Source organism: Hypomesus transpacificus, unplaced genomic scaffold (genome assembly GCF_021917145.1).
Source record: "Hypomesus transpacificus isolate Combined female unplaced genomic scaffold, fHypTra1 scaffold_181, whole genome shotgun sequence".
Taxonomy (NCBI): domain Eukaryota; kingdom Metazoa; phylum Chordata; class Actinopteri; order Osmeriformes; family Osmeridae; genus Hypomesus; species Hypomesus transpacificus.
The window spans coordinates 40,657-66,352 of record NW_025813732.1 but is presented as its reverse complement, the minus strand read 5'-3'; the positions used below and the strand labels follow the sequence as shown (position 1 = coordinate 66,352).

At 47.4% G+C, this 25,696-nt stretch overlaps 2 protein-coding genes across 4 annotated transcripts; one reads left to right on the top strand and one right to left on the bottom strand.

The window, feature by feature from the left end:
* Positions 1–777: 777 nt before the first annotated feature.
* LOC124489167 (serpin H1-like) lies at positions 778–4,779 on the bottom strand. The gene is made up of 5 exons (XM_047051846.1): positions 4,605–4,779; positions 2,637–3,258; positions 2,421–2,519; positions 2,092–2,324; positions 778–1,864 (listed from the first exon to the last, which is right to left on the bottom strand). Exons 2-5 carry the CDS (start codon positions 3,232–3,234, stop codon positions 1,562–1,564), a joined length of 1,233 nt encoding a protein of 410 aa, XP_046907802.1. The 5' UTR covers positions 3,235–3,258; positions 4,605–4,779; the 3' UTR covers positions 778–1,561.
* Positions 4,780–7,385: 2,606 nt separating this feature from the next.
* On the top strand, positions 7,386–25,566 carry gdpd5a (glycerophosphodiester phosphodiesterase domain containing 5a). Of its 3 annotated transcripts, none has more exons than XM_047051842.1 (16): positions 7,386–7,733; positions 12,366–12,550; positions 17,415–17,518; positions 17,711–17,804; positions 18,121–18,180; positions 18,352–18,450; positions 18,695–18,788; positions 18,981–19,126; positions 20,284–20,366; positions 21,239–21,389; positions 21,803–22,024; positions 22,382–22,527; positions 22,980–23,127; positions 23,416–23,498; positions 24,251–24,363; positions 24,484–25,566. In XM_047051842.1, the coding sequence occupies exons 2-16, from the start codon at positions 12,425–12,427 to the stop codon at positions 24,573–24,575; spliced, it is 1,761 nt and encodes a 586-aa protein (XP_046907798.1). In that variant the 5' UTR covers positions 7,386–7,733; positions 12,366–12,424; the 3' UTR covers positions 24,576–25,566. The 3 variants fall into 3 exon arrangements, with proteins under 3 accessions (XP_046907798.1, XP_046907797.1, XP_046907799.1); XM_047051841.1 differs by having other exon boundaries at positions 12,363–12,550; XM_047051843.1 differs by lacking the exon at positions 22,382–22,527 and having other exon boundaries at positions 7,387–7,733; positions 12,363–12,550.
* Positions 25,567–25,696: the final 130 nt, after the last annotated feature.

Below are 25,696 nucleotides of genomic sequence, written 5' to 3'. Positions count from 1 at the left end.
GTTGCCCAGGCAACATATTAAGTCAGAACATTCTAGGAAGTCCACGTGTCTCCTACAAGATTTTGACAAAACAAATTATTTTAGTCATTTTGATCAAATCATGTAATTGTTGCTTTTTCTTTTGGCAAAAACTAAAAGGTTTGGTTTCACATTGTGAGTCTGGATTGGGTTGAGGGTTAGTGTGGCAGTCTGAAAGAGTTCATTGTAAACTCGGGATGCAACTTTAAAGTTTCAGGGACAAAATTGACACATTTTTATGTAATTAACTGATATTCCCAGAGAGTCTCTAAGTTGCTTTATCAAATGCAATTTTTAATGTAACTTTCTATTTAAACACTTAATTGGTAGAGGAGGCTATATGGTTCTATTTCACGCGAAACATTTGCAGTGGCTACCTGCTCACCAGCAGGAGGCAATATTGGACACCAAACATGCAAAAACAGAGGCCCATGACATCACAAGAAAACTGCGAAGGCATCAACAGCTCGTGGTTTCAAGTAAAGTATAATATAATAACATGAATTTCTCTGGTGAAACACATTTGAACTCAGAGCTAAAATTCCCATTCTTCATTCAGCTGGAAAATCACATCAGCTCATCCACCCAATGTCACCCATGGCTTGGCTGTATGCCGTCCAGAAAGGCTGAAAACAGCATTTCTAGCTTGTGTCATTCATTTCTTGAGATAGCTTGGTCCGTCAGTGTTCCATCCACGCCGTGAATTTGGCAGCGCTACTACAACCACTACTAAAATGATAATTAAATCACAAAAGATTCTTTATAGTTTTGCCATTTTATTAAAAAAGGAGAAAATGTGTAACTATCTCATACCATACCATTGTTCTTAGAAAAAAAATGTGGGTGGCAAAATACGTTCAGACACAGTGTTAAAGATGGCTGATTTGTCAAAAGCCCTCCACAGAATAAGGCCACTTATGTAGATGTGGGATAACTAGTGCAGAGCAATGCTTTCAGTGTGGGTCAGTAAATAGCCCGATAGACATGGGGCCTCTACACTGGCGAGGAATGTGCTTCACATGAGCAAGCGGACAATAGCACCAGATTAGCTTGCAACAAGATTGCGACAAATACGTTGAGCTTTAAACATTAAAGATATCACAAGATCCAACTTCACAACGTATGACTTAAATCGAACAAATGAAGAATTGACACGGGAAAGCATGGCAAAGAAAGACACAGGAAAGAAAAACCTGAGAGAGAAGCAGATTTGACATCTATGGCAATATTCTGGGAGGTCATACTTAATGTAAGTATGCAGTCCATTCTGTGATCTGACAGGAAATTGTCAAATGTGCCACCTTCACCCAACAAGATAATGTTGATGTTTATAACACACAATGCTTTGGTCTTAACAACATCTCTGAATCATGCTTTGTGAACAACAGACAAAGAATCTTGGCATATTGATGATCAAAAGGAATGCGTTGTTGGGTATTAGACGTACAACTATTTCCCACCTTTTTTCCCCTCTATTTGCCCAGAAAAGGCACAAACACACCAACCCAATCGAACCCGCCGACCAAAGACTCAAGTCGCGAGGTTACAACTCATCTCTCATCTTTTCGCCTTTGGGCCGAACCATTCGGCCGAGGAAGAGGATGGAATTGGTCTTGTTGTCCTTCACCAGGAAGATGAAGGGATGGTCCGCGTAGAAGAGTTTGGGATCCTTCATCTTGTCAGAGCTGAAGATGCTGTGGTCAATGGGGTTCCCGTCCGTGCCCCACTCCATGGCAGAAGCGTGGAACATGTTGGCCAGGTACAGGTCCTTCTTCCCGGAGATGTTGGACAGGTCGGCCTTCTTTTTGTCCACAGCCTCAGTCAAACCCAGCTCTCCAAGGTGTTTCTACACATGAAACAAGTCTGAATATTAGTCAAATAAATAGTATATATAAATGATATAAATTCAAATGATTGTCAAATTATATATATATATATAACACCTGTGCATCTTTCTAGCTCCCTCATTGGACTTTTTTACTCCCTTTACATTTTATTAATCCCTCACTTCCATCCAATAAAAAGCTATGTTGCGATTGTTTTAGCTGGTCGATTGGGACCCTTCGTGTTTACCTGCAGGTTATGGCTGACTTCCATGCTGACTTTGGGCAATGACACTGCCACAGCCGTCTCCACCAGCTTCCCCATCCAGGCATCCAGCTGCTTCTTGCTCAGCAGTTTTTCAAGCCTGTCCAAGGCCTCCACGTGATAGGGCATGAAGAATACCAAGCTGGACTTCTTATGAGCCAGAGGCATGCTCAGGACGTACAGCTTGTTGACTTTGTCGTCGTAGTAGCCATACATGCCTGGAAATAATGTTTTTAGACAAACGAAACGGTTCTCCTGCATCGAATGTAAAATGTTAGGTTGTTCTGACTTCAGCTAATGGAGGGGTGTACTACCTGTGCGATGCATCATGGGAACCGCCACAGTGAAGGAGCGAGACACCAGGAAGCCACGGTTGTCCACCATCGCATGATGGAACTGCTCATTCCAATGGGCTGATCACACCAGGAAGAAACATGAGTTTGGGGGATTAGACTGCAAAATTGAAGAAGGTTGGCGAAATGTAAGGGAATATGAGAACGTTCAACGTGTGGGTGTTTCCGTGTAAATACGTTTGAAGAACATGGCGTTGACGATCATCGCTCCGTCGGTCTTCTCCACCTCCTTGGCGACCTCGGGCAGTTTGCCGTCGGTGGACTTGGCCGCCCACTCGTTGATGGAGCTCACTGCGCTTTTCTTGTCCCGGAAGTTGATCTTGGAGTGGTCGCAGTTGTAGTGCTTCTTGCTGCTCTTGACAAAGTCGGCGGCAAAGTTGACCGAGCTGGGCCCGTAGAGGCGGTTGCTGATGGTCCAGGTGACGTTGCGCGTCTCCGGGTCGCTCACCTCCTTCAGGAGCTCGGCCAGACCCGCGTGCAGCTGCTCGTCCTTCACCTTCTCGGCGCTCAGGACCGTCTTGACCTGTGAGGCCGTGGAGGCTTTGCCCCCCAGGGCCACCAGGCCCAGGGCTGAGGCCACCACCACCGGGGAGATGAGGATGTTCTCCAGGCCCTTCTCCTTGGCCATGTTTTGGTAGAGGCTGAAGCCAAGTTTGGCGCTGTTGTCGGCCAAAATAGTGGCGTGGTTACTGAGGACCTTGTCAGCTGTGACGGCAGTGGCGGCTGAAGCTACGGTGGCCAGCAAGGCCACAGCGAGCACTTTGGTCATCCACATGGTGCTGCTTGGATGTGTCGAGACCTGAAAATCGGACACGGACACGAACATCGTCAGAAATCTCGAGCGTCTAGAAAGTGGTTTGTGACGTTAGGATGAACGGCAAAGACACGTTTCTTTGAAAGTGCTGTTCCTGGCCTGTTCCAACTTATTAGCAGTGAGCCGTACTCCAAATATCTCCCTGAAAGCAATTCAAGCCGTCTCTGTGTGGATTTCAGAGCTGGAAGTTCATGCTAGGGGCTATACAGTTTATATTGTGCGATGTGTAATGTAATTATAGACTGGGATTCTTGGAGGAGCAGAGGATGCCAACGGCAGGGGAAACCCGCCAAGCAGACTTCAAGGCACGCTCTCGCGCAAAAGCCACGTCGGCAGCTGTTAATCACATCTACGCCAAACCTGCCTTAAGGGTCCGTTTATCAGCATCAACCAGGGTGATCGGTCATGGAATTGTCGCTTCATCTACTTATGCGATTTGATAACATGTGTTTTGTGAGGTTATCTACAGGAGGAGTATGTCCATGGAAGGGACATAGCAGACAAGCAGCAACAAGTACAAAGCTTAGCCTATAGTCTAAACAAAAGGATGGAATGCGACCTCCCCAGGCATAAATGCCTTTCAACAAGCACGGAGATTCCTATTTATATGTCCCTCTTTTCTCTCTCACATTTCCTACCTACTTGTGGAAGTTTGATTGGTTTTGCACTATTAAACAAGTTGCAGAGCCACATGCCCTTATATGTCATGACTAGGAGACATCCTGTCACGTATGAACACAAGAAAATGCATTCATTGGACATGGCTTTGTCCTATCAGGATTTCCACAGGAAGTTGAAGGAAGAAAACTTTTTTTGTTTGTAAATGCTGTAAAATTGAATATGTGTGAAATCAAAGGTTGTACTACAAAGAATACTTGATCCGATGAATATTTCCAAAGTATCATAAACTTAGAATGAATGACAGAAATAGGCTGCTACAGGGTGTGACCGTCACTTGGGGTGAGGGAATAGGAACAATTGTTGAGCAGAAGAACCATTCTCGGTCATCTGATCCATCATTTTCTCGATTGTGTTGTCCAACTATAAAACGATTATAGGTTCAAGTCAACCATTTTTGTTGCGATTAAATGGTTTTCTTTCGGACACTTTTGTGCCTACAACATGTCTAACACAGATAACATGTACATGCACAGACATTGTAAATAGAGATACATTCTGTGTTGTCATGCTTCTCAAATTCATGTGTTCTGTGTCTGTCTAAAATGGAGGGACTCCACACATTCCTGCCCATCAGTTTTACTGCAATTAATACTGCCCAGTGAATCCACCCTCCCCCTCTTCTCTCTCTTTTCCCCTCACAACATCCCTACCTTATACGGCTCGGCCAACTGCTATTTGTTCAATCTGACAATCTCCTCGATTGACAAATCCTTGGGATGGTTTTAGAAAACCGTGTAGGGTAAAACACAAAACTTTGAGAAAGGAGAATTCCTAAAACTTGCAGGGATTTTCATGCCCAGTGAGCCGGCTTGATCCTCCCACTGGTGTCCCCTTACTGGGACTCTGGGAAGGGAACTGCTCTTGCAGGGTCCTAAAGCCTGTACTCACAGACGGCCCTGAAGACACTGAGAATGTCCGGGTGGCTATTCATGAAATTACATGCAAATTGTGTTGGATGGAATGTCACACCAATCAGTAGAATCCTGTACAAGTATTTACTGGAAGTGAATCCGTAACCTTTTCCGAACGCCAAGAAGGGGAAGGGGAGGGTGTAACCGGATGGAGAAGTGTATTGTTCACTGAATGACAGTTTTGGGGGGGAAAAAGTCCTGAGTTCCCCGCCGGTTATCTCTCTTCTACTCTACCTTGACTCTGACTTTCCTTCACAAGATGCACAGAGAGAGAGAAGAAAAGCTGTGACAGTATCGTAGCATCTGAGAGGTGGCCTGCATCAACACAAGTTCCGGAATGTGCCTCGGGATTTACGACGTCGCATTTGAAATTAGGTCACATTAGATGGGCTAAACCCCAGCTTCGATGGAGATCCAGTTTGAAAAGTTTTACAACACCCTGTTGTGTTGACCCACACCAACATTAACACACCAAGGACATCCATTAGCCACATGCATTTGTGTGCTTAACATCACATAACAATTTGCTTCATCTAAGCATTCAGGCAGTGTTGGCCTGGTGTTGCATGTAACAGCTGGTCCAAAACTGATTAGAAACGTTAATGGTTTTCCTAAATTGAGGCGTTCGGTTACTCATTACAGATGGACTTATTGTCAAGTCAAAAAATGAATTAGATGATGGTAATGACTCCCTTTGTGGAGAGTGATAACATCGCAAGGCAGGCTGGTCTTTGAATGTCCTTATTGTTTGGATGCCATGTGACATCTCACGGTCATAGTAGAGTTTAGAGCAGAACAGGAGTCCATTACCTAACAGGGACAGTCTTTGTCAGTAGGATTTTTCAGCTTGGTGGATTATAATGTGTTGACAGTTGTGTTGAGTGGCAGTATTAATAAATCAACAGCAACACAAGCAGTGTGGGAATCATGTTAAAACATAGTAGGAACAAAGGGACATTAAACAGGATATGCGTGTCACTTCTGGTCACTGCCTTCCCTGGTTCTAACTCCAGACCATAATAATAAGCAATGGGTGGAGACTTGGAAGGTCATGGTTTGGAAAGGAGAACACGAGAGGAAAAATATAATATCCGTGAGAAAAAAAATCGGAAATGACATCTGGTTTCAGTTACGTAAACTACTCCTCTGGCACAACTTTCAGTATCCCATTGATGTATCTATAATAACCCATGTTGTCGTCCCCCGTCCCCCGTCCCCCCCTCCCTCCATGCAGATACACATTGAATGCTATTTTGCCAGTTGGTCCACACTGTGTACAGGCCTATAAGTGAAAGGCAATGGCGCCCTCTGGTGGATGAAAGATTGATGGCAACAGGTGTGACGTTAAATTGGAGATCTGACCAGGGATCAGATTGTGATTGATTCAGTTAGGAGTTGGGGGATTTTGAAGGAGGAAAAGCAGATCCCGGATATGTTTGTTAATCCATTTGAGCGTGGAGAGGCTAATTCCCCACCAGGGGCTGCTGGTGTTTGAGTATTCTACGAAGTACTGAGTTTACTGGTGAGCTCTGCACGATAGTCTTGGGTGATGTTTTGACAAGGACAGTTTCATGTTTTATACTGTCAGTAGAGATTTTCATTGATAGTGACGCTTTCCAGTGATTTGTAACTCCCTGAAAGTCCAATGATCTCATTGATATACACCCACACACTAAAACACCTCCTCACTTTTACAGTCACTTTAACAGTCTCTCCCAAGAATGGGTTGACAGAATGAGAATCAGGCTAAGGAGTCACTTCTCTTAGTTGAGATGTAACAACATCTTCATGTCTGGTGGCCACCAATAATGTTTTAAACACACAGTTTATCCGAATCGGAGTGCTTGAGAGGAACCAACACTAGCCCTAACCCCAACCCTTTGAAAACTCTTATCGTATGCACCTTTCCTGCCATAGTCAATTCCTTGTTTGTGCAAACTTCCGAATAAAGCTGATGCTGATCTTTCTAGTTACTCTTGTTGAAGAGAATGTGCTTCACTGCTAGGTTGCACAAGATTAGGAGACCTGACGCAATCCTCTCCCAAGCCAGTAGTTAATCTCTAACTGTGCATCCGAGAATAGATCACCTCCAAGATGCCGGTAGCTGGTGTGTCGGCTCACTGCCTGATAGCTAGGTGTACGGGTTGGTGATCAGTAGCTCTCAAATGTGTCATCCACTTCCTCCCTAAAAGCATATGTGGCCATGGTAAATGTGAAAAGGGTTAAATATTATTAGGCGATAGAATAGTGTGTGTGTGTGTGTGTGTGTGTGTGTGTGGGGGGGGGGGGGGTTCCTACATGTGAAATGATTTGCAAAATAACATTTAGGAAAAATACACTTGCCTACTGAGTTAGTCAAATAAACGTCCCTACTGAAAATTAAATTAAACGACAAGACCTTGGTTATGGATTATTTGACTAATTTTTAGGACATCAAAGGTATAGGCCTTGTCACTCACTTGAGTCAGAATTGAACGCCCTCTGCAGAGACTAACCAGTGTGGTGAGATTCAAGGCAGCTCCACCCACACCGTGTCTGTCGGGATTAGGGTTCATTCTAATTCCGTGTGTAAACCCTCGGCGAGCTATGAGAAATTTTGCCGCTGTTTAAAAAATAATACCTTAGATATTGTACCAGCAGAAATCTTTTTCTGTACAGTTGTGAGTTTTGTTTTATAGGATGTTTATTATATGGTTTTCAGGGACAGTCTACCAGACACTACAAACTTTGCTGATTCATTTGAACTCACGGAATTCTCTACTCTGAAGAAACAACAACAATATTGTGTTGGTAACATGGGACTATAACAGTCACTGTAAACGACTACTTTCATATCTTGATCAGAAGAGATACAGTCGTGGAGGGAAGGTGAGTGTTTACGTTTGTGCGCAGTTCATCAGATTAACTCTGATATAATCTGTGTAGTTGTCTGCATCTGTCACTTAGTTACCGGTTTACCTGGATCAGTTTGATGGAGTTTTAAACAGTTACGTTTCTCAACTGTCTAATGAGCTCTGTAACTTCAAACATTTGGAATAGCCGTAGTTAAATATAGTTTTCTGTCACATCCTCATCATTGTCATCTTTGGTGCAAAATCCGTTGTTGAATGTGCAGTTCGGCAAAAAATAAATAGTTTTGATGTAGGAAATAATTCAGCAACAACAATCCTCCGTGTTCTATTAAACTATTAGAGGACATGTCCGCTAATGGAAAGGGAAGCCAAGAAACGAGTCATTTTATGGCTCGTTAGGGAGATTGATCAATAGATCTCCTGTTGACTGCTATGTTCTTTGCAAGAGATGGTAAGGAAGGCAACTGCTCACCATGGCAACAGGTTCCTGTCGGTCGAGAAATGACTATAGTTATCGGTCTCAAGTTGGACTTGGTTGCATGAACAACAAAGTAGTTCTGTGAAAATGATATATGTGTTTTACACAAACCCTGCGCCACAAAAGGAACTGAAGGGGAATGATTTACTGTCATCATAATGAAGCACTGTTGAATGTGTGGCATCTTTAATTACTGAACATGGTGGAATAATTGCATTCTGTCCGAGTAACCCAGAGCAACTATCTGGCAGAGACACAACTATCCAGACTGACCTTCTCCACATCCATGACCCATCATTTAGCAGCTCTGAAGAACATATTAAGACAAAACGAGATGGTCGGAAAATGAAGCAAATACAATAGGCTGAATACCCTATAATCATCAAATTGAAGGGATTTCACATCATGTTCTTGCCCTTTCGTGTTATATTTACATTTTGCGTTTATTCGCTTGGCAGACAACCTCTAACCCAAGTGATATGCTGGTAAATACAGTAAAAAAAGTTCTTTTTCATCCTGCCCTTCCTTGAAAGTGTGCGTCACTAACTCATTATCTGTCTGGACTCAATCATTCTTAATGGAGAACAAATTGTGGAGAAAATGCCGGAACAGAGCGGGTTGAGAGGCTCCCTAACTCTGAAGCACCTCATCTAACCATTTCTCATCAGGAAGTCACACAGCAAGCAAGCCCAGTGGACGGTTTGGGGGTTCAACAATGGCTGTCATCATCGTTAGTCTCCTCATTTTACACTCTCTGACACAAGGCTAATGAGAACACTGGGCTAATAAAAGGCCTATTGTGGCTCGACGTGGAATCAAGAGCTGAATAATGCATGCGCAATACATCTTTTATGAAGGAGTAAATGATGGAACAGCCTGGAAATAAGTGACACTGACCGATATAAAAGGCTAATTTTAGAGATACATGGCAGAGACTCGGTGGATTATGCTATGAATAACAGTGGGGCTGAAAAACTCTAATTACACCGCCAACACTCAACTACAATGCAATGGACACTGAGAAGGCCATTTCATAGCAGACTAGCGAGAGACGCTCCCTCAGGTGGTTGAGGCGTCATTAGAACAGAAAACTGTTTAATGTCAGGCGTTTATTAAATCTTGTAGCGCTTTGAGCATCAGAAAAGCGCATTTTAAATAAAAGGCGTTATTAATATTATTAGAAAAAGACAAGACGCTCCCAAAGGAAAAAAGCCCTACTTGTCTGTTACCCTCACTTGCTTTCACTAGACAGGTGAAGCCGAAGACGTGGGTGGCACTCTGACCTGTTAGCCTACATCTCATCAGTTAGAAGGAATGGAGTGAACCGGGAGAGGAAGCCTTTGGAGACCGTTAAGACCCGTCCTTCATGGAGAGGACAGATGACACCAAACAGGAAATCCTCTCCCTCCAGTTCAAGCCCCTCAGGTCATGGACAGATCAGGCCTAAATCAGCAGGGGAGGTTCTTGAAAGAGAACGTCTCAAAGGACGTTTAGGCCATTTTGGGTGGCCCCCCCTCTTCACAATCTATTTCCTCGTTGAAAGGATGTTGTTGAAACAGTGGCTGTTGGTTTCACTGAACACAGCTAGGCAGACCTGCCTCAACAGGTGAACACATAAAATTGAGCTCAGTTGTGCCATGAAGCGACAGTCATGTTGATTTATAGAGAACAAACCTACGGCGTTGTATTTATAAAAGGCTTTTTGTCCCTGAAGGATATTTGTCATTGTTGCATATGTTGTGATGCTGGTTTTGCTACCTTGATGTCTTACAGTCATGAAGTTGGCAAAGTATTTCATACTGTCCCAGAATAATTAGGAGTTGGATATGTTTAGGAATACACTTGATTGGTGGTGTAATTTGTGTTGTTTGGTTTCTTTAGTAGTTTGCCCTATGGGCCTCTTGTCGATGAACATTCGCACTTCTTCCTAGTTCTTCAGAACCACGGTTCTTTTAAAACGATGCTAAGTCTAACTCAGCCAGCAGGGCCTCTGTGATTGGTAGCTATGTGCAATCGGAAAAGAGTAAACTGAAAAATGGAAAACGATGTCGCTCTCCGCTGTCACTACAACCCTTTCGCAAAGTCACCTTTGCTTTTGTCGAGCTGACATCTATTCAGAGGGACAAATGAAGACTATTGTGTCTCATCTCAACGACTATATTCTATTGAAACCCCCCCCCCCCCCAGCCAACAGCCCTGCTGTGCAGGACAAACATTTCGCATGTCATCAGATTGCTTGTTCTGAACTGCCACGGTTTGTCAATAGACTGACCTGGCTGGCCCTGATTGACCCATCTCCTAGGGGCTGGTCCAGGACGTGGATGAGCTGGCTGACTGCACGGATCAGTGTTCCAGGCTCCTGTCGGGGGGAAACCTCTCCCCTTGTCTGGGGAGTTTCCCCCCGACCAGGAGAACAATGCACCACCAGACACTTATCTGTTTGTTGTTGCTGAAACAGTTCCTGTCTGTGTCCTATGTATGCTGCCATATAGATTTAGACCACAAGTTATTTCCCAAACAACAGCAGGCGACTGGTCCCTTGAGAAACTTGTAGGTTATCGTTTAAACCATGCCTGTTTTGGAGACAAGATGCCTGTCTCATTGCTTTTGTCACATAACAGAGTGGATAATCCTTGTTTTTGGATTACGGCTCTGGTTTTTCTGTGTTTCCCTATTGGGCTAAATCTGTACAAATATGACAGGTAGCTACGGTAGTTATGGAAACAGCGGTATCCAGTAGCCGAACACAAACTCTAACTCTAAGGTAACCGTTCAGCAGCAGCCAGTCGCTGGTGTTTACACTTCCTGTCTGTCCCTGGTATCGGCCTGCGTGTCCGGAGATAGGGGATGATGGCAATTCTCCACTTGCTTTTGTCTGGACAAGACGGTCCAGGAAATGGGGCCCATGTCCATCATTGCTTTTTGTCCTGTCCATGACAGTATTTATTCACGGAGGGACAATTGACAGCCCCGAGCATCGTTTTATGAAAAAGACGAATCAATATTTCTAGGCTTATCTGGTTCACGCTGACAGAATGAATGGGACTAATCAGAATCCAATGTGAAAAGGCATAGGGTTTTTGACATGAGAGAATATCTCAGTGAGAACATACTGTAGACCGAAGTTTCTCTCTATAAAACACTTGTATTTTGCATCACCCTGTGGGGAGTGGTCGTTGGTGGACAGTAAATTGCAGAGGCTTATCTGGGTTTGACAGACATGTGCAGGACATGTGTTATAGACCTGTTGTGACTGAAAAGGCAGACATGAGGCCAGTGGTTCTGTGTTTCCAGGAGATAGCAGACCGAAGCTACAAACATGTCATCTACTGAACATGTAGACTTACGTATTGTGTAAAGGAGGATTGTCTGGACAATGTCTAGGACATCAACCTGAGGAAAGAAATGCACAATTTCTTTAACTGGCTTTTAATGAAAGCAACTTCCCTAGTATTGTCTAAGAACAGTTAGATTGCAGTCTCAGGCTATGTTGTCCGTAGAACAAGTCTTAGCAGATAGGATAGCCTTTCTTCACCTGTCTTTGTGTAGCCATTGTAGTTGAATTTCCAAAAACAAACTCCTCAGTTTATATGCACAACCGTGCCAGTAAATTGCTAGCTTTTTGGAGATACAGCTGGCTACAGATTGTAAGGTCACACAGGTTCAACTCACATTCGGACGCACCAGAGGAGAAGGGAAGGTGAAGGGTCTGTTCCACTTCCACAGTGTTTTAAAGGCCTTGAAATGAAATGAATGAATGAATGAAATTAGCTTTGATGTTTGGCTGCCAGGTGTGTGGAATTGTTTGTGTACAGGGACTCGTGGGTGGGAGAAAAAGGGGAGAAATGCAGTGTTTTGGTCCCCCGGCTGTTCCCTATGTGAGTCACATACGAAAGACGGACAGTACGATGTTGTATTCTGCCAACCGACTTCAAACATTTTCAGTTCTTTTCTATTCGCGACACTCCCCGATATGCCACCAGCTTGCGCTTGACTTGGCCGACGTTCCCCCCGTTTCTCTATTTGAGGACGTTGTTGAGTGGCTTCCACGTTAAGGACGTTTCTGGTATCTTCCAGTTGGGGGAGTTTCCAGGGTCTCCGCGACGATGTTTCTCCGAGTGTCCAGGCGTGATGTTGTGAACGTGTCCCCCCCTCCCCTCTCTCCAGCAGGGTTCCTGGCCCAGCGTGGGATGCTAGTGTGCTGGTGGGCGACCCGAGGCTGAGGGAGCATGGTGAAGCACCAACCCTTAGCACCAACCCAGGTATACGAGAAGCAGCTCTGTCTCTCCTTCGTCACTGGGATCTACGGGTGCCGCTGGAAACGCTACCAGCGTTCCCATGACGACAGCTCCAAGGTGAGACGAATGCAGATTGAAGAGGGTTTTTTTTCCGGGGGGACCTAAAAAAATGGACACAATCAAATCGGAGGCTTCTGTTCTCGGTTAGGGAGGCCAGGCTAGGGACGAATCTTACCTCACACCTGGATTCGGAAGCAGCTTAGCTGTCGTATTACATTTGTAATACGTTCCAGTAAGGTCATTTGCTGGGTTGTTAAAGATTAAAGATTAAGTTAAAGTTATTTTCTTTCCCTCAGGTCAAATGCTGCCGCTTAAACAAATGGGAAACTAGAGAGAGAGAGCAGATCTCTTATTTAAACTACAGCCTAGATGTGAGTTGATGTATGTCAGTGTGTGAAACGGTTGTTGTCAGAGTATGGGCTAGGTTTCTGTGGAGTCTGCAGTGAGATTGGATCGTACACGATGGATTGTTTGTAAGCAAAACAAAGGCAGGGAGACTTGACACCGGTAGGGGTAGAACCGTGACAAAAGTAGCCTGACTGAGTGATAGGGCTCGAGGTCTGTGGGTAAACCAGACGATTTCTCAGAGACAGAGTTCAGAAAAGTTGTCCACATTTCCAGAATGTTGCCGTGCATCCATACTGTGTCAGTCACGGTTCAAACTTCAGGACATTGTGTGCAAACCAGGATGTGCTGAGCATTCAGGAGACAGAGCAGAGCCGATGAGCCGGCAACATGAAACCTGATCACATCCTCAGGAATAATTTAACCTTTTTCCATCTGTCTGAATCCCGGGAGGGAGAGATAAATCGGTCAGGAAATCCCAGATCTCACAGATCGCACCACAGGCAAATAGTTAAAAAAAGAATCCCACCCCTTTAATTGGGCGACTGTTTGTTTGTGTGTTTGTTTGTTAGTGTCTGTCCGTATTCCGGACTTGTGACTCTGCGAATCACAGAGGCCAAGTTCAAGAGGAGAGGAAAGAGTCAGGGGGGAGGCTGGGAGGTGGAGCGTGGAGGGAGGGAGGGAGGGAGGGAGGGAGGGAGGGAGGGAGGGAGGGAGGGAGGGAGGGAGGGAGGGAGGGAGGGAGGGAGGGAGGGAGGGAGGGAGGGAGGGAGGGAGGAGATGGGAAGGCAGAACGTGGGAAGGCAGGAACGCCTGAAGGACACTTTGTTCTAGTAGTAACTAATACCTGAACAGGTATTTTTTATTCCCACTCATTTAAGCCTGGTGGGTGTTTTCTCTTTGATTTGAGTTTGATGTTTGACATTCTGTACTCTGGACTATAGGACCAAACTGCTATTCTAGTCTTTTCCATACAAAGAGCCCATAGATTGGCCATAAATTAGGCCTCTTACAGAATGTGTGAGCTGGGCACTAATGATGTGCTGACCCAGAGGAACAGGACAAGCACACAGCTGGTCTCCCTCGCTCCATTAACAAAGCAGCAGAGGGCACACACTCACACAACCTGAGTGCACATCCACCCACACACACACCCACACACACACACACACACACACACACACAGTCATACACACACTTTCCACAACCGCCCTACATCACCCTCGTTGCTTTCTCACTGAAAGGATTCAAGTGCACACACACAAACGTATTGATTATTTGTTGGGAAATGCTTTTTTGTAACTGCAATGGAAATCAATTATTAAGAATGTGTTTTTATATACTGTATGTGGATTGTATTATTGGTTATTTGTTCATTTGTAAAAACCTGACTGGGTTTTCAAAATAATGTCCTATTGTGCTATTAATAACTTATTTACCACAGGTTTGTAACTGTAACAAAGTACAGCATTTAGGTATGGTAAACCAATAATCTACTATTAAGTATGAAAATACAGTTAGCCAACACCTTCTTTCGTAACCTGTTTATAAAGAAAATGTTTACCAAAGCGAAGTGTTTTGACCATAATGAAGTGTCAATTTGTCTTTGTCTGGATTGTTAGCCATTTAACTTATAGATCTGAAAGCTTCACTGGTTGCAGGAAGGGGGTTTGCGATTGGCAGTGGCCTGTCTACTACATCACCCCCAGTCCTAAGTTGACCTGTTCTGTTTGTATATCTTTGCTGAAGAGCTTAGCGTTCTTAGAAACAGATTAGAGTGTTGCTCTGCTCCTAAGAGCGCTTCTAGAAACTCACACTATGAACAAGGCTTTGCAGGTGTACGATTGTACAATTCTAGGCTTTTGTACATATCTACTAGCCTGACGTTGTCATACCCATAATTCTAGTCAGAATATGAGTCTGAGAACTCTCCGTTGGGCTGTGATTATGGGGCGTGTTTCAACCGAACTCGTTAAACAAATGTCTCTTCGCTCAATTGGATAGACCTACAACCAATCAGAGCAACGTAGTATGTTGTTTGTTGAAAAACAGTTCAACCCAAGCGCTCTTTGGTGACGTAGTTGATTACGTTACTGTTGATCATGTGTTCATCATCGTATAAAGCCCGCCCTGACAATTTGATTGGTCCGAACAGCTCCTGTTCGGACATAGTTTTTCCCCGACCGAGGTTCCCCAGACCCAACTTCCCGACCCCCCCAAAATGTTTGTTGGCGGGGCTAAGTTGGGCTGGCAGCCAGGCTACATGTCTACCTAAACTAAACCTAAAAACAAAAATGCCTAGTAACCTTGTAACTGAGTACAATATGTGGTAACTACATGTACGTGTTTCATATTTTTCCAACATCTTTACCATGTATTTTCGGACATAGTATCCTACTACAGCCTTAACTACACCTCAGTGCACCTGCTCAGAACTGGCCCCAAACGATGTCGCGTCATCTGTCTCTAACACGTGTGACAGAAGAGGTTTACAGGCAGTGATGAGTCAGCGGATCTCCTTAGAATCTTCCGGCTCTTGGCAGGCGTGTTATTATTAGATGGAGGAGGCGGGAAGCGGGAGTCTGGTCGCGCTCCTGCCACTCTGGTGCCACCTCTTAGACGCCATGACACTTCCGGAAGTCAATGACTTGTCGACTCCAGGTGACAGTACTGCTGTGTGCGCTGGGTGGGAAAAAAAAACTCTGACCTCACAAAGGGATTGGATAAGTGCTCGGACATAATACATTCTCTTTTTTTGGCAATCTTCGCCGACGCTTCAGAATATGCTTTTATTATGAATTCAGCTGTCTTCCATTGAAAGGATTTCACAATACAAGCCATAAAACACATAATTAAAAGCAGGGAAGTCACTTTAAACTGTTTCAGGATCCTTTTATTTAATCTGTCTTGATACAAAATGGGTTTTCTATTCAGTAGTGCCACAGAGTGTTGAGCTACTCAGTGGTGGACTGTTTGCAGTGCAATTTAAGGGAATTAACACTCTCATCCCTTAATGTATCACCGACCTGAAACCCTAAGTAGAGAACCCAGCTCAATAGCTAGATCCATGTTCTCCTCGCTCACCTCTCCAGAGAGCCTCCTCTCTCTGGTGGGCTGCTGTGACCTCACTCCCAGCTGTGACCTCACTCCCAGCTGTGACCTCACGCCCAGCTGTGACCTCACTCCCAGCTGTGACCTCACTCTCAGCTGTGACCTCACTCCCAGCTGTGACCTCACGCCCAGCTGTGACCTCACTCCCAGCTGTGACCTCACTCTCAGCTGTGACCTCACTCCCATGACCTCACTCCCAGCTGTGACCACACTCCCAGCTGTGACCACACTCCCAGCTGTGACCTCACCCCCAGCTGTGACCCTACCAGCTGTGACCTCACTCCCAGCTGTGACCTCAGTCCCAGCTGTGACCTCACTCTCAGCTGTGACCTCACTCCCAGCTGTGACCTCACTCCCAGCTGTGACCTCACTCCCATCTGTGACCTCACTCTCAGCTGTGACCTCACCCCCAGCTGTGACCTCAGTCCCAGCTTTGACCTCACTCCCGGCTGTGACCTCACTCCCAGCTGTGACCTCACTCCCAGCTTTGACCTCACTCCCGGCTGTGACCTCACTCCCGGCTTTGACCTCACTCCCGGCTGTGACCTCACTCTCAGCTGTGACCTCACTCCCAGCTTTGACCTCACTCCCGGCTGTGACCTCACTCCCAGCTGTGACCTCACTCTCAGCTGTGACCTCACTCTCAGCCCCATGCCCGAGCAGCAGTGCACATGGGGCTACGACTGAGGTCAGGCTAGTCTCCTATCCTTCCACATGAAAGCAGCCTTAAGATCTGACGCTTTTTCAGGCCTTCAGCCGATCTCTAGACTAAGTCAAGCTACACCTTCTCGTAGGCTTGATGATTGTGGCTGTTCGTGGGACTACGATTCCCACGTTGTCTCGCCCATGTTCCAATCGGTACAACCACCAGTCTCCCCCTCGACCGCATGAACTCAAGTGTGAGCGAAATCCTCCTTGTGTAGTGTATCAACCAGGCTGATCACATGACCAGCACACGCTCAGGTACCTGGTTATGCTAACGCATGCGGATGTGAAGAAGGGTCGAATCCAAGACGATATTCCTGAAGGGGCCGGGGGGCAAGTTCATCTCCCCTCTCGGCGGGGCGCGTGGCTCCCTCCAGCCTCCTCACTCCCCCCGGCCCTGGGGGATGAGTAACGGGTGCATGTGGAGACGCATCATGGTCAGCAGAGCGGATCAGTGGTCAACAGATCCTGCGCGCCGACCTGTCTTAACTCTAATCCTGTTAGAGACCGAAGGGAGGAAGTGTCCTTGTTCTCTGTACAGACCTCAGTCTTGTGCACTAGTCTGCCTTTGCTCCAGAGAGAGTCAAGGCCAAGGTCACAGCAAAGGTGAACGGGCTCTGGTAGAACCGGGGTCTTCTGATTCTTGGGTTCTTGACTGTGTTGGCCTGTGAATGCATCGTTTTTTGGGGGGGTCGGGGGTGTAAATGTTTGTGTCTTTTCTGCGTCATCTCTCACTCTTGTTTGTTTTCGTGTCTTTCAGTGGGAGCGCGCCTGGTTCTTCCTCCTCTGCATCTCCTTCTTCCTGCTCCTGTTCTGGTCGTACTTCTGGCTGGAGGCGCACAATGACTACAACGAGTTCAACTGGTGAGGGAGCCAGACTGGGACCCAGGGCCGGAGGGAACCCAAGAGTCGCCCCGACAACCCAGCGTCATTCGTTTAAGAATTCCGGAACAGAATTTGTGGTTGTTCATAAGTTGAGGCAATGGCGTCTCTCTAACCTAATTCCACCCCCAACCCCCCCCAACCCCCCCCCTTGTTTCCTTCCTTTTCCTGCAGGTTATTGTACAACCGCTCGGGGGAATGGAGGGATGGCACGGTGCCTATCCTCGCCTCCACCGCCGTGGGTTTCAGCTACATTACATTCCTGATGGTGAGTCGGTCAAACTTTCCATTCAGGTGCCGGTAATAAGAGTTAGTTAATATGTGATACGGCCTCGGGAAGTTAGTAAGTCTTATTAACAAATATGAAGGCTAAACAAGCATCTTGTCACGGCCTTATGGCCTGTAAACTAACGCTTATCTCACATGGAAGATAACACTAACCTCGACCCTTTCCCTAACTCCCTTGCCCTTGCACACGCGACGCATATTCATGTTAATACGCATCTTTCCTGACACACCGGCACGTCAACGCATGGTCACGCTTTGTCTCGAGGAGAATGACCGCTGCTCTGTTTATCTTGCAGATCTTAGCGCTTTTCCACATTTCCCTGGGCCAGCAGCTCAATCTCTATTGGATCCACAAGGTACACCTCCTCCAAACACACTCAAACCGACTCCATCGAATTCGGAGCTTGAGCCTGGATGATTTATGAGCACCAAGGAGCTATGCCGATGAGCAGGCCAGGGTGTTGTGGAGGATCCGTGCCGTAGGATCTCTGTCACCGTGTGTTTGTGTGTGTGTGTTGTCACCCCAGATTGGTGTGTTGGCTGCCCTTCTCACCACCATCTCGGGCGTGGTCTCCATCGATGACATCTGGGGCAGCGAGTGGGACATTGTCCTCATCTCGTTACAGGTCGGGCCTCTCTTTAGGCTGCGCGGCGTCCTTTTTGAACGGGACCTCGCTCCGTTTGCTTTGTTAGTTTAAGTGTAACTGTTGTAGTAGTCGTGTAGTAGGAGTAGTAAGAGATAGATTACATGGGTTCTCTCTGATCGGGTTATGATAATATATTGTAGTTTGAATGTTTTTTTTTCTATGTATTTGTCCCTTGTAAGGACACATGAAAGTTATACTTGACTTGACTTTGCTTGTTCCTCAGTCCACAGGGCCGTTCCTGCATATAGGAGCTCTGGCAGCCATGACGGCCTTGAGCTGGCTCGTCGCCGGTCACGTGATCCGCACAGAGAGATCCAGTGAGTCTGTCCAGACGTGTGCCCTGTGAATGTACCGCCTCTATTGGGTCTAGAATCCCAACGTAGAACCACTCCGGGGGGACCCGCCCCAAGAACTGCTGGTCCGCCTGTGTCGTTCTGACCGCCCGCCGGTCAGACCGCCCGTCGTTCCGACTGACCCGTTGTTTCCCGACCGACTCGTTGCCTTCCCAGGGCTGCAGACGGCGGTGCTGCTGGTGTACCTGGGCGTCCTCCTGGCACTCTACATGGCGCCCCTCACCTTCTCCTTCCCCTGCGTCATGGACCGCAGCGGCCTCAAACCGCGGCCCGACGTCATCGGCCGACGGGGGGCCCCCATGGTGAGTCGTGGCTCCCCCCTCCCTCCCTCCCCCGCCCACTCGTGTTGTGGCCGGGCGGGGCTCAAACAGCGCCGCGGACGAGTGGAAAGAGGGCGGGGCCCGTGTCAGATAAGGACGGGACCGAAACACATAATAGAACACAACAGATCGTAAAGGCTAGATAACGAGGGCGCCGCGTGTCACGCCTCAGAACGCAATTCTTTGACCCTCTATCTCATGTGTGCTGAATTGGACTCAATCCATAGATAAATATGAGGACTCGTGTCCCGGTTAAAGGACACTTAGTCGAGACAGACCTTTCATAAACAAACACATGATCTACACACATAGTGGCCCACCCAGGGTATGTACCTGGCCTCCACAATTGCTACACACACACACCGTACATATACACACACACACACACAAACATGCACACACACTTCTTGTACTTGTGACTTGTCCAGACATGTTAAGGTGTTGATCCCCACAGTGGGGATGCTGAGGGTGTTCTTTCTGACAGGAGCGTAGAGCGCTGGCTCCCCGAAGGCCTTCATCCAATCCCTTCTCAGCATTCAAAACGACGTGTTACACTGAACTTTGCACTGGTGTCAATATCCATCAGCATGTTTTCCAGTGTTCATTTAACCCCATCTCATGTGAACGGACCTCGATAGACACTTGAGTGAAATGAACACGTCTGGTGTTGAATGAACACTGACACGTTCAGCTCCGTTGAAGTTATGGCACAGCCAGGTGCGCTCCAATGAATGGTTTCAGTTTGTTCCTGTGGCTAACTTGTGAGGTCATATTTGTGAACCAATCAATAGCTTTATCCGAGGTTCCATGTGGCCAGCTGCAGAAGCTCCAAGCCCCCGTTGATTGCACCATTGACGTCTGGAAAACTTGGATTTGACCTACTTTTTTATGAGCTACAGTCATCAGAGCAGCGCTCGCAAACAGTGCTGTACTGTCATCATTAAAACGGTTGTGCCCCCTTCCCTCTCTCACCATCGCTCTCTCTCTCTCTCTCTCTCTCTCTCTCTCTCTCTCTCTCTCTCTCTCTCTCTCTCTCTCCCTCTCTCCCTCTCTCTCTCTCTCTCTCTCGTCTCAATCTCTCTCTCTCAATCTCTCTCTCCCTCCCTCCCTTCCTCCCTCCTGTCGTCTGTCTCCTCCAGCTGGCTCCAGAGAACACTCTCATGTCGTTCAACAAGGCCCTGCAGCAAGGCGTCAGCTCCCTGGAGGCGGACGTGACCGTCAGGTAACCAGCTGAACCCAGTGGGGGTGTTGCTATAACAGGAGTCAGGGCCGGTCCAAGCCTTTATGGGGCCTTGCATTTATTTGGGGGGCACTCGGCGTCGCTTATCGTTGAAAAAAAAAAAAAAAAATAGATTTTTTTTACATAATACATTCAACTGTAATTTCATTTGCTCTTGGGGGCCCTCTGGTAGCCACAGGGGCCCTAAGCACCCGCTTAGTCCGCTTATGCCTTGGGCCGGCTCTGACAGGAGTACAGGACACCTGCGTGCTAACAGGCTCTTGGTTTCATGTTTACTGGCAACACAGGCGATGGGAGGAATGTCCAACGGTCCATTATTAAAATGCAACCTTTGAATTGAATTCGAGGTGCTGACTGTACTGTAAAGTTAGCTGGAACAATGCAGTCCAACAACTGCAGCCAACAGACCTTCCCTACTGCGATTCCTTTGCCCAAAGGTCCTGGATTAATGAGTTCCCCATAGAAAAGCCATTCCACAGTCAGCTTGTTATAGGTTAGGAAGCCAGCTTTAACTGATTAATCCTGCCTCCCTACGTGATGTAGATATATGATATCCAACTGATGAACGTTTGTTTGTATAGTTAAAGTCCACCGTATGTCATTATTTGAAGTCATTTCTTGTGTTCAAAGCAAGACGACAGTATTTATTACTGGCACTTTCTACAAACGTGTTTGTGGTGATTATACGGAATGTACTGTAGACGCTGTAGGTGGGTGGGTGGGGGGGTATAGTTACAATATTCCACTCCACTTAACACAAAAGCTTACAGTGATTGAACCTTGAGGCAACCTCCACTTCGGAGGAGACGGGGTAAAAGCTGACGTGTTGTCCCGGTGGTGTCCCCTTTGTCCAGCCTGGACGGCGTGCCCTTCCTGATGCGTGACGACACCCTGAGAAGGACCACCGACGTGGGCAAGGTCTTCCCCCTCAGGCAGCTGGACGACGCCTCCTTCTTCAACTGGACAGAGATCCGCTCCCTCAACGCCGGCAAGTGGTTTCTGAAGGTACCTCTTCTCTTTTGTTCGCTCTCTCTTCCGACGTTTTTCTCGATCTCTCTCTTGGTCGGCGGCGGAGCGCGGCGCGTTTGGGTGAATTCGAAAGAGGGTTCCTCTCTTTGCGCTCGGAATCTTAAACTTTGGGGACTGCCGAAGGGGTCTTCCAGACCGGTTTTGTGCGAGCAAATAACATTTGGGATAAATGCTTCATGTCTATCAGTCTATGACTCCTCTCCTTTCTTCTCCTTTCCTCTCCTTTCCTCTCCTTTCCTTTCCTCTCCTTTCCTTTCCTCTCCTCTCCTCTCCTCTCCTCTCCTCTCCTCTCCTCTCCTCTCCTCTCTTTTCCTCTCTTTTCCTCTCCTCTCCTTTCCTCTCCTCTCTTTTCCTCTACTCTCATTTCCTCTCCTCTCCTCCGCCTCCAGAGCGACCCCTACTGGACGGCCCGGTCTCTGACGGAGAGGGACCGCAACAGGATTGGGAACCAGACGGTGTGCAGCCTGGTGGAGATGCTCCGTCTGGCGGCCCGAGCCAACCGCTCCACCCTGCTCAACCTGCGGCGGCCGCCCCCAGAACACCCGCACTACAAGACGTGGATCATGGACACTCTGTGGGCCGTCCAGAGGTCGGGCATCTCTCAGAAGAGGGTGAGGAGAAACTCTCCTTAACCCTTGTGCTGCCTTCGGGGTCATCGTGACCCACCGTCGTGTTGTGACAACTTGACCTCATGCGACTATAAAGTGAGACAGCGCCACAGTTCAAAGAAAAATGCTTCCCTTTATTGTCGTATGAGGTCAAGTTGTCACAACACGACGGTGGGTCACAATGACTGCAGGGTCACAATGACCCGAAGGTTACACAAGGGTTAAGACTAAGCTTGTTGCACTGACGGTCGTCATCGCGACTTTTCACTTTTGGGGTGGTTGTTAGCGACTTCAAAAAGCGCCCCCCGCCCAAAAAACAACGACACAAAACGCTACAAAGTGCCGGCTGTGCCTCCTCAGGTGACGTGGACGCCCGACACGGACCGGGGGAGGGTGCGAGGCCTGCAGCAGACGTCCCTGGAGAAGCTGTCCGTGGAGGAGCTGCGACACAGGGGCATCAGCAGCCTGACGCTGCACTACAGCCAGGCCAGTCATAGAGACATCCAGTAAGAGTCCAGTCTCCACCACCCCTTCCCCCTCCCAGCCACAGAGACATCCAGTAAGAGTCCAGTCTCCACCACCCCTTCCCCCTCCCAGCCACAGAGACATCCAGTAAGAGTCCAGTCTCCACCACCCCACCCCCCCCTCCCAGCCTGAGCATAGATGTAGGGAGTCAGGTTGTTGTTTTGAAGTTTTGTTTTTTTTTTGCTATGAGGATGTGGTCGGATGGACCTACTCTGCGAAATCGAATGAAAGTTGTGTGTTTTTGTTGGATCCTGTCGAGGGGCTTCTCGACGCTTGGAGTGAAAACACGAGGTTGTGATATGAAGCAGGCCAGAGGTGGAAAGCGGCTGTAGTCCGAAAAAAACTAAAACAGACAAGGCCTCGAGAGCCCCTCGTCTGAACCCTCTCTCCTTCAAACCCCCCCCCCCCCCTGGTTTTGTCCCCCTCCCTCCAGGAAGTACCTGGCCAACAACATGAGCGTGACGGTGTACCCGGTGAACGAGCCGTGGCTCTACTCGGTGCTGTGGTGCAGCGGCGTGTCCTCCGTCTCCACGGACGTGCCCCAGGTCCTCCGGAAGGTGCCTTACCCCGTCTGGATCATGGTAAGCCGCTTCGCCCCCCTCACCCGCCTCCCTTCCCTCCTTCCCTCAGCAGGGGGGGGGTCGAGCAGCAGACCCGGGCGCAGCAAGGAACGACCTTAAGTGCAAGATGAAGGTCGCGGCCGGAGAGCTAGGGGACTCGGCGCGAGACCTGGGGGGCTCGGAACCCGACGGGTCGGCATCTGGCTCTGGTGTTCCGTGGCCGGAGCGTGGCTGTTGGGTCTGACTGCTGGGGTGACGCTGACACCTAGTGGCTGCTGCTGGTTTTGACCGTGTCTGTTTTCGTTGCAGAGTCCGGGTGTGTACTCCTTGATCTGGATGACGTCCGATCTGGTGTCCATCGCTGTAGTCATAGGCGTGTTTATTTTTCAAAAGTAAGTACTCTTTCAGCACCACACACAAGTGATATCATTTGAAATTGAAAGACACTTTCTCGATTTATACTGGGTGTAGTCCTCACTCCTGTTTAATGGTGATTGGAACACAGTTGTAATGGCGGGTGTCTGGTCTAGTCTGTCTGCTCTGTCTGTGCTAGCTGTTTGTTGGGGCTAATGCCGTCGAAACACAGGCCTTCCTCCGGGGCTGTGGCTTTGGCCGAGCTTCCTGCCGTCGAGCCTGCTTCTAAACCGACCTTTCCTCTCTCCTCTGCCTCTCTCCTCCACCCTGTCTCTCTTGTCCCTCCTCGCCGTCTCACCTGCCTACTCTGTCGTTTTTTTTTGTGTCCTCTGCTCTGCCTGGTCTGCATGCCACTTGGCATTTGCCAGCTATCACGTAATCAGGTAACTGGCCCAAAGTGCTGCCCTCCTCAGTCCTCCTGTGTCGTCGTCGTCGTCCCCCCCCCCCCCCCCCCCCCCCCCCCCGCCCCGATCCTCCTCCGAGTCCTTGTTCCGTGTGTCGCACGTTCACTCTTTCACATTCTCCCTCGAACACATTCCTCGGTGTCCTCCCCTTTTTTGTTTTTTTCCTCGCCACCCCTCGGCGTTTCTGTGTCAATTGTAGTTCGCTCCTCCTCCCCAACACCTCCCCCCCCCCCGACGAAGGTTTGACGGCCCTTTCAGACAGCCGCTCTCTCGTTTCTGTGTCGTGATGTGTCTTCTGGTTTCTCCCGGGTGCCGCGGCGGGCCAGGTGGAGGATGAGCGGCATGCAGAGCTACAACCCGGAGCAGATCATGCTGAGCGCCGTGGCGCGCCGGCCCAGTCGCGACGTCAACGTCATGAAGGAAAAGCTCATTTTCTCAGGTGCGCTGAGAAATATTGATATAAGTGAAATATTCAAACGCCGTTCTCGGAGCAAAAGGGGGAAGGAGTGAACGTTGAATTTGTTTTAGTTTTATTCTTCCTCTTTTCTTCTTCTTCCAGAAATCAACAATGGGGTAGGGAGCACGGAGGAGTTGTCTCTGTTCCCACAGAACGGTTACGCCAGCTACTCTCATGGAGGTGTCACCCACTGAACACTCGGATACTGTCGCATTCGTGCAAAAGACTGGAACTTTCTTTGGAAGGGGAGGGTGTTTTCAGTTTTGAAACAACAGTTTTTTTGAGATTTTATAGTTCTCCAATGTTTTGTCATTCTCTGATGGCGTGATCTCTGCGTTTTGAAGCGACCGGTTGTTTTTTTTCCACGACTGTTTCCTTCTTTTGTTTTCTTAAAGTAGAGGGGGAAAATGCTGCTGTACATGTTTGTAAATATGGGTCGTTTAACTTTTTATCTGACATTTTCCCTCTGAGAGGATTTTCATGGTTTGGAGTTCTGAATCGTACGGTATATGAATTCACTCTCATCCTGAGGGGTTTGCTCTCCTATCAATGTGAGAATTAGGATATTTACAGTTGAGTGAACTTCCTCCGTTCCTGCTGTGAAGTTTATCAGGTTAGGACATCCGTGCTTCAATGAGGTGTATTTGCTTTAGTCCATGTTTTAGTCCAATTTCCTCTGCCACTTCACTGGCATGCCATTGTTGGTTCACTTAAGGTATTTTTGTTTTCCCAAAACTTCACATGGCTGCCTTTTTCACTTTGTTTATAATTGGGTAGAAAATGAATTCAATATAAATATATGGGCTGTGTCTTGTGTCTAGAAAGTTATCATACAGTATATGGCACATAGCTCAACTTGAATGAAAACAGTGAATGTTACCCCATGATGAAAATGTATATGTTTCTCTGTACAGTATCATGATTGTCAAGCTTTTTTTCATATTATGATTTTAAATAATGTGTTTCTTTGACATTTGTGTTTTTGGCTGATGAGACAGTAGACACAACTCAACATTTATATCTCCAAGTGCAGTTTCCACCCCTTGTCTTGAAGGCAATCCATCTCACCTCCGCGACAAAAATATAACCACGTGGCATGACCTGTGTGCATACCTACAGGCATAACTTTTTATGGTTGCTTATTTGGATTTCAATGTCAAGACAATTTGGAAATAAAGATTGCAAGAAGAATGTGTTGGTTTTCAATGAAGTAGCCTATTCTGTTTGCCAGATTGAGGTAGGATTGTGGTATGACTTTACATTAATGATTACTGTTGAAAAACAAATTAGCCAGCAATGAACTAAATCAATAGTT